At 34.8% G+C, this 11201-nt stretch overlaps 2 protein-coding genes and 1 non-coding gene across 3 annotated transcripts; 1 reads left to right on the top strand and 2 right to left on the bottom strand.

The window, feature by feature from the left end:
• Positions 1-356: 356 nt before the first annotated feature.
• LOC112522802 (adenosine deaminase-like protein) lies at positions 357-5419 on the top strand. The gene is made up of 11 exons (XM_025132112.1): positions 357-580; positions 1357-1427; positions 1538-1629; positions 1710-1769; positions 2009-2209; positions 2311-2387; positions 2475-2544; positions 3531-3644; positions 3733-3799; positions 4527-4631; positions 4994-5419. Exons 1-11 carry the CDS (start codon positions 504-506, stop codon positions 5119-5121), a joined length of 1062 nt encoding a protein of 353 aa, XP_024987880.1. The 5' UTR covers positions 357-503; the 3' UTR covers positions 5122-5419.
• Positions 5420-7541: 2122 nt separating this feature from the next.
• On the bottom strand, positions 7542-9687 carry LOC112523591 (pentatricopeptide repeat-containing protein At1g61870, mitochondrial-like). Its single transcript, XM_025133257.1, has 2 exons — positions 8364-9687; positions 7542-7775 (listed from the first exon to the last, which is right to left on the bottom strand). Exon 1 carries the CDS (start codon positions 9663-9665, stop codon positions 8439-8441), a length of 1227 nt encoding a protein of 408 aa, XP_024989025.1. The 5' UTR covers positions 9666-9687; the 3' UTR covers positions 7542-7775; positions 8364-8438.
• A 1192-nt stretch (positions 9688-10879) lies between these two features.
• On the bottom strand, positions 10880-10951 carry TRNAW-CCA. Its single transcript has one exon. It is a non-coding gene; the product is annotated as a tRNA-Trp (tRNA).
• Between the last annotated feature and the right edge of the window lie 250 nt (positions 10952-11201).

The following is an 11201-nucleotide window of genomic DNA, read 5'->3' as shown; positions in this document are numbered from 1 at the left end:
TTTAATTTAGGTTTAGTAACAAAGAAATTTAATTTAGGTTTAATAATATAATTTTTATAAGGATAATAACTAAGTATTATGTTAGTTATCAATGATTATTCTAATTATATTTTAGATTTTTTACATTTAAAATAAGATATTTATCCAATATTTGATTATGTTTATCTGTAGTTAGTTAGACGAATTCAAGTATGAAGCTTTAATAAGTTGTACTTATGCACAATTTACTTGTAATCTTAAATTTTAAGTAATATGCATCCATAAACAGTATTTTATACATAAAAAAATCATTTTTATGAAATTTTGTCAAATACTTTGTAATATAGTATAGATAGATAATTGCTCGAAATGAAATTGAGGGGTCAAATTGGAGAACTCTTGAACGTCAAATGTTATCCTGATTTCGTGCCCAGGTACACTGAAATTCCCAATCAAAGATTGGGGATTCTTTGCTTTTCGACCAAATTTTCAAAAAGAAGAACACGAAAGGCAAATTGGAAGAGATGGATTGGTGGGTTTCTATGCCAAAGGTGGAATTACATGCCCATCTTAATGGGTCCATTAGAAATTCAACTCTACTGTATTCTCTCTCTCTCTCTCTCTCTCTCTCTCCCTAATTGTTTTGATAGCTGAAACACACTTGAGGCTTACTCGAGCGAATTCAGATGATGAAGTTGTGATAAAAGGAATCTATTGTGCAGAAACACACACTAAAGGGTTTAATTGCCCCAACAAATAGGATTAGAATTGTTTTACGGTTCTGATGAGCATAATATGTGATTTTAAGTTCGAAAATTGAGTTTCTAGCATGAACCTACCAACAGATTTTTTTTTTGGTTATCAAGGGATTGATTTAGTTGCACGTTGTAAAAAAAAGCTGTGAGTTAGCTTCAATGTTAAATGTATAACTTTTCTGATCAAAAATCGATAGAGTTCAAACTTTTTAAGAAGAAAACTATGCTTTTATCACTTGTAAGAAAATTGATAAGTGCATGTGTCCAATTTGCATCTATGCTATTGATTTTGGTTTACAGATCCTGTTATTGTAGGATGATATTTTAGACAATTGATCAATGGTCAAATATTCTTTCTAAATTATGCATCATGCCATATGATTTCGGGGCTCAACTTGATGGTTTCTAACAGAGATTTATTTCAACCCTAGTATCCCTTTGGCATTTGGAAAGTACCATCTCATAAACCAGCAAAGTGTAGCTCTATCGTTCTTCGACGTAGTATCCTGATATATACATGGAAAGCGTAGGATCTATCTATCATTTTTGTGTTTTGATGAATATATGTTTGTTTCATATAATTTCCCACGGATTTGATGCTGAATTTCCAAATTGCGAACAGAGAACTTGCTAGAGATATGGGCGAAAAGGGCACCATTGTGTTTTCTGATTTCGAACATGTTATCAAGAAAAGTATGCCTTCTTCCACGTTTCTCTTTTAGTATCTCTAATATTGTTTACTGATATTATTATTCTCATTGGCTTTCTCTCAATGAAAAAATGGATTCATTTCCCAAAATTAGATGATCGATCATTGCGTGAAGTGTTCAAGTTGTTTGATCTGATCCATATTGTTACTACTGACCACAAAACAATTACAAGAATCACTAAAGAAGTATGGTAATTTCTAACTTTGTTTAGTTTGGTCTTTTAAGCTTGTACAATAATTGTCTCTTTTTTCTTCATGTCTTGCAGGTTGTTGAAGATTTTGCAGCTGAGAATGTGGTTTATTTGGAGTTAAGAACAACTCCGAAGGTACCTGAATGTTATAACTTCGGAAAACTGTTGGATAAATACCACTGCAATGCATGAAATTGTTTTATTGGTATCAGAAAGGCATTAAATGCAAATGTTTTGGTTTCCTGAATAAATGTCTTTCTTTATCCCGAAGTAGGGAAATTTTCTACTTTGTTTAAACCCGTTGCGGTTACATTTTGTCATGGGTGCATTGTTATTTGGATAGACGGCTATCTTGATCTAATTAAAGTTTACAGAGGAATGATTCAATAGGTATGAGCAAGCGGTCATACATGGAAGCCGTTGTGGAGGGTTTAAGATCTGTGAGTAGTAGTCTCGACATCAACTTTGCGTGTGATTATCCCGAGAAATCTTCTGCTACAGCGGAAAAGAAGATATATGTTAGACTTCTACTCAGCATTGATCGTCGTGAATCTACTGCAGCTGCAATGGAAACCGTATGTTTTTGCCAAATCCATTTTCAAATGATTACAAGTTTTTACATTTCCAAAAGCCAACAACATTGGTTATCTCTTGTGTTGAAACTGTAATCTTTTAGGTTAATCTTGCTTTGGAAATGAGGGACATGGGTGTTATTGGTATCGACCTTTCTGGCAATCCGACCATTGGTGAATGGTAGGATTCAAACTTTTATCCTGTCGCCTTTCCTGTTCGGCGTGTGTTGTTTCCATAGTATTTGAAGATTATTTTTGAAATTTTCAGGGCGACATTTTTCCCGGCTTTGAAGTTTGCTAGAGAACAAGGACTTCATATTACTCTCCATTGTGGCGAGGTCCTTCTCTCTTCTTAGAATATCTATTTGATCTTCCATGCACAAAAAGTAAAGTTGTTACGTGAATGTCTCAAGTGTCTTGTATTCCTATAAACAAGATATTATTCATTGCTTATGCATCATGAATGCTTTCCATTGATTTAAGAGCTACTCGTATAAATTTTTTATCCTTGACCTTGTATGGAAATGAACTCTATTTGGGATTATTTATATACATTGTCTATTTAAATAAGTTTATACGAACGGTTCTTAGGCAACAGCCTTTGCCTCATAATGGCTAAAAATAGACTTATATAGGCTCAAAGGTTAGTGAGTCATTTTCATGGTCTAGAAGCTATCCATGTAAAAGAAATCACATCGAAAGTCTGCAGAAATACACTATATTTAAGATTATTACTTATAGTCAGTTTAAAGAGTTTTGACATGAGTGGTTCTTGAATGAAGTATTTCGCAACCTATGCGAATAAGTTACTCACTAGATTTGCATCATTGGGTAGTAGATCATGAAACACTTTCTAGTTATATCCCCACCTCTGGGTGGGATATACTTGGCTCGTTTGGTTTACGGATTTATACACTAATGATTCTTAATCAAAGACAATTGGCTAACAATCCCTGTAAAGTAAGGAGTTTGTTTCTTAGCAGCTTAATGAGCTTAATGGGACTGAAACTTATTCAGTCAGCTATGTATAACTGTTTGGTAGTGGCTTAATGATATAGAAAATAACTTATTCAGTAAGCTTCTAGGGGGAAGCTTTATGCAGGAAGCCAAGTTTTTCACAAACCATGCCCTTCCCATAATCCACAGAAACAACTTTATCCAACCAAACAACCCCTAAGATCCTCATTGGATAATAAATCACGGGATGCTAGCTACTATCTAAGAGAAGTTCATGTCAAAAAGTTATACTATGAGTGTAAAGAAAGTAAACTTTGTTTTTTTAGATTACAATAACTAGTTTACTTCCATCACATAGTGCTTGTAGGTACCTAATCCAGTTGAAATCCAAGCGATGCTCCACTTTCTTCCTGGAAGAATTGGGCATGCATGTTGCTTTCAAGATGAAGAATGGAAGAAACTGAAATCGTCCAAAATCCCGGTAGATTCCTGTTCTTACTCTACCAACAACATGCTTGTTCGTCTTTTCTAACAACTTTTTGAAAAATATTCATGCTGCATATCTGCAGGTTGAAATATGTTTGACATCCAACATCCAAACCGAGACAATTTCTTCCATGGATGTTCATCATTTTGGTTAGTTGTTCTTTCTCATGCTTCTAATGTGAAAATCTTAAAAAGGTGGAAATAAGAGCCGTAAAGGGCAATTCATCTTTGTCAATTAACATTTTTGTTGTGGGTCTCATTTATATGGTCCAGAAATGAGGGGCCCCTTATTTAAAGTGAGGATAAACCTTCCTAGCTCAACCAGCAAATAAAGGTCAGTCCTTTGGGCTCCTCTCCTTAGGTCGCCGGTTTGAGTCTACCTCCAATGGGAACACCAAATCCATAAAATTGGTGTGAAAATTAAATTTCTCCAATGGGTAACACCAAAATGTAAGATACTAGGTATATTCCTTTTTATCTTCTCCAATTGCTGTAAATAAATAGTGTTACACCAAATTTGCTTAGTTACTATTTGGCGTAAAAGTTGGTATTCCGGTTGGAGTAATTTGGTATCAAATTTGGTATTTGGTATAATATTTGGTGCCCCCTTTGGAGATGGTCTTAGGGCCATTAGGATCTTCCTGGGTATTATTTCAGGACCTATTGCATCAGTCAAGGTTTGCGCAAGCTAGTCCAGACATCCACCGTTACCCAAAAAGAATTTGGGAAGATGGATCTCATCGGTTTGATGTAAGCAAAAACTAAGATGGGCGCACAATGTGGATCCTATCCGTTTGATGTGACCATAAACGAGACTCGCAAAACACATAATCATATAAATGAATATAACCTGTAACACCCTCATGTTTTTTTACAGCCGAGCTTTACAAGGCAAAGCATCCCATAGTCCTTTGCACGGACGACTCAGGGGTATTCTCCACGAATCTTTCTAATGAATATGCCCTTGCTGCTAATACTTTCGGTAGGTATTATGTTATCATGACAAAATTATTCACAACCCTTGGATTCATGGACCCCATATGTCAAATGGATGCAAAGAAAAACATTCTCTCCATCCCAAAATAAATGTCCATGATGAAAAAGACACAATTTTGGAAATAATTATTAAACAATTAAATGACAATACTACCCTTAAGGGGGTATTGAATTTCTTTATCTTATCAATAATGGTAAAACTGGAAAGTATATATTTTTGAAAGTGAACACTTATTTTGGAATTTGGGACGGTTGGGGTTTCAGTTGTACTTCCAAGAACATCTTGGATGCAAAAGCATCCAAAGAGACGTGATTAGTGATTTTGTTTCATCTTATTTTGGCATGAAGGTCTTGGAAAAGCAGAATTGTTTGAACTAGCAAAACGAGCAGTCAATTTCATATATGCTGGAAACAGGGTAAAGATGGAACTAATTGAGGTTTTCGAATCAGCTGGTAGGACACTAGAGTACAACTAAAACAGCACAAGGTACAAGTAGATAGGTATTTATGATGTTGCTATGCATTCTTTCTGGAAGACAATGGTGAGATTTCGAAGTCTTCATTTGTAATTGAGGGAAACTCATGAGAAGAATTATAAGTAGTAGGTGTTAATTGCAATCATGTCCACTTAATTGGTAGAAGGGCCATCAAGTCAAGAAGACTCTAAGGGTGAAAACAATAGTCAAAGTGTATCCTTTGAACGAATATACAAGCAAAAACATCAATTAAGCGTTGCATGACCATATGAATGAAGGTAATGGTATTACTAGTTATAATTCCGTGGTTGCCCAAATTTTATATTGATATACTAAAAATGTAATTTCACAATTATTCAGTTATATTATTGTATTATCGTTTATTATTTAAATATATTTATATGATGGCAGAGAAATTAAAAGAATACAAAAACAATTTCATCGGATAGGTAAGGTTTCATACATGGAATAACCATTTTACTTTTTCGAGGTAAATGTTAGATTTGTATACATCTTATCTCAATCCCTCCTCTTCTCACATGGCAAGTGGGACATAGTGGGATCATTTGGCTTTTTAGTTTTACCTGTGAAGGTAAAATTAATCAAATATTTTAAAAAGTTGCTACCAATATTTACATGTCTTGAACTCCATTAGAAATTGTCTGATCAAAGGTTTAACATTCGATATTCCTTATGCATTACAATATTTTTCTAGAAACCGGTTTGATTACATCAACCAGGGACCAATCAAGGGTATGAGTAGTTGACCGATCTCTAAAGGCTATAAATTACCATAATGGTTAACAATTTGACTATAAGAAGAATTGGTCCAGCATCTTGACGAAAACAGTTGTGTTACTCTTTATGGTAGATGACAGGTATGTTGTATGCATACTATGCCAGTTTGATTTGATTTGGTGAGGGTAATCAAATTTCAAATTATGTAACTATCATATACTAGAATCTGTATCGAATTCGATCTTGGTTTTGTAGGAGCAAGTCAGAAGGTAGAACCATTTGATTTGATTTTCATCCTACATAATAGTATATTTATTTTTCCTGTTAATAACTAACCAAACGATGATGATAGCATCTCTCTAATTTATGAAAAAAATTCAATCTATCAAAAGGCATGTTCTTATGGACCACACCCTATTATAAAAGGTAGAGTTGTGCTAGACCAAATATATGATAAATCTAGGTAAATGTACAACTTCTGATGCATATTCTACAATCTATAATTACAGCATTACTTCTCTAGTGAAAAGGGATTTACCAACCAAAAGCAAAGCAATCTTTCCCACCTTGGACAGAGACTCAAAAACCACCACCACTTCTTTCAATTTAAGAAGCAGCAAACCAACATTCTCATATCTGCCACCACCATGTTCCCAGAAAAGAAGGGTGGTGCTGTGGTGGCTCCAATTGAGATAGGGACCCATGGAACGGTGGGTAACCTCGTGATGAAGGAGATCGAGTATTACAAAAGACTTGAGTCGGACCATCAATGCTCTTTGGATCCTGATAATGGAGGTGGTGCCAACTTTTGGCGGGGTTTCGAGTTCTTGAAAAATAGATGGCAGAGGAAGAAGAGGAAGGGTGGCAGCGGTGATAAGTTTTTGCCCAGGGTGTGTATAAAGGTGAATGTTGCTGAGAACCGTCGCAACCACCACCATTGTGCAAACAAGATTCCTGGGTTCAATTACCATAATCTTCAATCTGATGCTAATTAATTTAAGATAGCAAGACGCATTCCAGATGATATCATCAGTAAAAACAAGTGAGTTGTACTCTATAATTCAACAATATATATAGGCCAATTATCACAATTCTGTATGAATTATCACTTTTTGGTTTCAGAAACTTCTGTTGGCAAATATTCAGTCTGTGAATAGAAAAAATAAAGTCCACAACTTGTTTATATTATTTTCCAGCATTCTACATTCTTTAATTCACCTTACATCTTGATAATTAAACTTGTAATCACATTTTTTGTTTCTTCTTTGTCATACAAATAGGATCTAATCTTTTCAAACATGTTTTAGATAAAAAGAAGAGAAAGGGCTTAAAATATTAATACAAGATACCCATTTCTTGTTTCTATATTGCTCTGGTTCATGGTCGCTTGGTTCTACTTCCCATGGGTTGAGTTTGCAACTCAAGCCAACTACTTCAGTTCAGAAAAATCTCAACATGTTCAAAAAAAAAATGTATAACCGAACCCAATCAACCCTTATCGGACCGGATCGGGTTGGCCAGGGTAAACATTTTTTTTTTAATTATCAGGTCGAAACTTAAAAGACAATAAAATCAAGTTTTAATGGTTGATACTTAACCACCAAAAATATTACAATCATTAGAAATACCAAGAGAAAGAAAAAACAAATAAAAAAGTTTGAACTGAATTAATCAATCAACAATGTGTACATTCCGAGAAACATTTGTTGATGAAAAGCATACTCAAATTTGTACACAAATGGCAATGAAAATGTGTACATTCCGAGAAACATGGCTTATTTAAATCTAAGACTAGCAGTTCATGAACCGAATGAATATATGTTGCAGCATTCCCACATGGGTTTCATTGATTACTTTTGTGACACTAGGCAGAAAACTTCATCCAAAAGACTTTCGCAAAGAAAGAAACGTTATATCTACAAAAAGAATTGTGAATATGAGGTACATTACATTAGAACATTTATTTTTTTATCTAAAATATCTGTACCCAAAAATAATTTTACTGCAAAGAATTCCTACGTAATTATGATTATATTAATCTTGGTTGATATGTGATGAAATGAAGACTCAGTACACAATATAGAGAAGGGAGAACAAAGGAAAATGGTATAAACCAATAAAATCTAAATCATTTTGCTCTGGCATCAAAATCTGAGACTACAGTTGTATAAGATAATAAGAACGATAAAACAGCATAGTATTATGACTATTATCCCCCAGGGGGAACTGAGCACAGAAATGCAGGCAAGCACAAAAAGATGACGCCTGCACCTCTTCTACCTACAGATTGCTTATTAAACAATACAAAAAGCCACCAAAATTTTGTCAATTGCCCAAGAAACAAATGAAGCCTTTCAAGCCACACACATAAATAGTGCAGGACTGCTTTTAAACAAGCTACTATCTTGACAAAATGCAATGACTGTAGAAAACCAAAACCAAGCTGGGTACTAATGCTGACCCAAAGAGCAATTTATGAATGCAGAAATAAAGGGATCCCGTACCTAGTGATGTTAACTCGTACATTGCAACATGAAGAACATATCATATTATCATCCACATACCATGTCAAGTATACTCTATTTGGGTAAATTCTCTTCTACTTCATCCCAGATACCAGCATTCTTAGGAAACTTCTCCTTCATTTGTCCAATAAGCTCCTTTGCCTCATTAACCTCTGAACCGTTTGCAAGCCCTTCAACAAGTAACTTCATAGTTGAGAAATTGGGAACCCAATCCTTCTCTATACTCTTCTTGCAAACCTCCAATGCCGTTTTGAAATCACCACCTTTACATAGATAATGAACCAGTGTAAAGTAACAATCACTATCTGGTTTAAATCCACCACCGATCATCTTCCTGAATAAGTCCTTGGCCTCATCCAAAATACCCTCCTTGCAATACCCATGAATCAAATGAGAGTAAGTAACTGAGTTAGGCTTCATACCCCTTGACAGAAGCCCATCAAGCAAAGCCTTAGCTTCCTCGGTCTTCTTAAGCTTACACAAGCTCTGAATCCTAATGTTATATGTTCCAATCCCTACAGGCACTTCATGCTTCTTCATCATTTCCAACACCTTCCCAACCTCCTCAAATTTTTCCTCTTTGTAGAACCCAGCAATCATGGTACCAAAGGAGGCTGCATTTGGCTTACATTTCTTTCTAACCATCTCGGCAGTCACAGAATAACATGAACTCGCTGAACCTGACTCACAAAAAGACTTGATCACAGTATTGTAAGTGTCAAGATTAGGCTTCACCCCATATTTCCCAGGAAACTCAAGATAAACACGCTTCACCTCGTCGTATTTTTTTGCCAACATACAAGAAAAAAGCAGAGCATTTAAAGATTTTGCATTTTGAGCAGCACCCAGTTGGGGCATTTTATCAAACAGTTGGAATGCATTGTTCAACAACCCAGCTTGACCATAATAAACAATAGCGTCAGAGATGAACTTGTCGTTGTTTAAATCTGGTCGGGTTTTAAGCAACTCGTCAATGAAATTGCGGATACCCTCGAAGTAATTCATTTCGGTGAGCTTCTTAATGGCGATTGAAAAGGCAAGGCGATCGAGATGGGATTCCGGCGTGAGTGAAGCTGCTCGGCAGATCTCAATAATCCGTTCTGGGTTTTTCTCGAATTTGAGGAGAGAAAGAGCGGCCCGTGATTTCTCTTTGCTGGAGAGAGGAGTGGTGGAGTCCGGATTTAGGATTGATGAAAAATGACGAGCTTGAATTTGATAAATTGAAAACAAAATGCGACGATTACATGAGTTCAGTATTCGAAACCTGGCAACTGAAGCCATTGATTTTGAAAGATTGAAGTTCCAATCCAAGACCGAGAATAGGGGTTTTGATTTTGGGAACTAGGGTTTTGAGTGAGATTGTCAGGAAGATTTCTACACAAAAAGGGCTCAAACTATCTACATTATATCACCTTAACCCCTTATTAACTTTTTATGAAATTTTGAAAAAAAACGTCATATTATTTTATTTCCATAAAATGATTTTATCTCCAAATTGCATACTAATTCCAAGAAACATGGAAGAAATGAAAATAATATATGGAATTAAACATGATAAAGAAATATTATTTAGAATTAGATAAAAACTTTTTAAATCTTTACTGCATATAAAAGTAAGGCTTGAAATATATACCTAAAACGGTCAAACAACCATTGTCAATGTACCAATTGATCGAAAATTATGAATTCAGAAGATCAAAAGGTTTGGTTGATTCATTACGTGATCCATACCTACCATTTTGCAAAAAAGAGTATGACCACACTTTTTGTATTGCCTCTATGGTACCAATCTCACAACCATCATGAGAAGGTAAATTGTGTGTCCACCTCATGTTTATTTTGTAAAGATGTCTATATTTTACCTGTTAGGTTAAAGTTGTAAGGATAAAATAGTTTGACTATTGAAATAAAACACCATGTTACCCTCATGCAAAATTGGAAACCAACCGCAATGATGGTTAATCTGTAATCGTGGATTGTTGAACATTTTAAATAAATATAAATGATGAAGCTGTAAATTTTGAATACTTTTTGAAAGAACATAGTATAGTAGTTAAATAGACATACACACATAATTAGTTTACTTACTATTCCATTTCATCACTTCATACAAAATAAATATAATTATATAAACACGAGATAATTGTAAAATATGTTTTCAGATACAAGATGGATATGAGTACAAAATGATAAAGTGAATACGACTTATTGGTATTCTTCCTCTTGAAGCAAGCAAGAAACATTACAACATTAAAAGTCAAGCAAAAACGCATGAGCATAAGGTATGGCTTTCGCTTCATAGCAAACAAAGAGAATCTTAAAGGACTACAAGCCACATTAAGTGACATGAGTTAAGTGAAAAGTGCATGAGAGAATGAGGCATGATTAAGTGATTCTAGCTTCTGATGGAACAAAAAACTTGAAGGACCAGAAGTGACATTATGTAAAAGTACATGGGTGTAATAAATAAAAAGAGAATTAAGAGTTTAAAAGATTGAACCCGACGTGAATCGAACACGCAACCTTCTGATCTGGAGTCAGACGCGCTACCATTGCGCCACGGATCCTGTTGCAAAGTCTCTTCTAACTTATCATACTTATAGGTTAATTGAATCCAAATCGATAAAATACTAGATTTGATTATATTTAAAGGTGGAAAATTCCGCCTAAGACCATTTACTAAATGCTTACGAGGCAAGTGCTTAGTGAAAAGTCATCGATTTCACTTACCATATTGTGTAACATTCTCGACCATCAAAATGAACTGTTGTAAACGTCTTTTACTTGATAAGCGCTTACCAGGATAAAAAGTTTTTT

This window comes from Cynara cardunculus (assembly GCF_001531365.2).
Source record: "Cynara cardunculus var. scolymus isolate 2C chromosome LG 12, CcrdV1, whole genome shotgun sequence".
Classification (NCBI taxonomy): domain Eukaryota; kingdom Viridiplantae; phylum Streptophyta; class Magnoliopsida; order Asterales; family Asteraceae; genus Cynara; species Cynara cardunculus.
The sequence above is the reverse complement of the archived record's forward strand: the minus strand, read 5'-3'. Positions and strand labels throughout refer to the sequence as shown.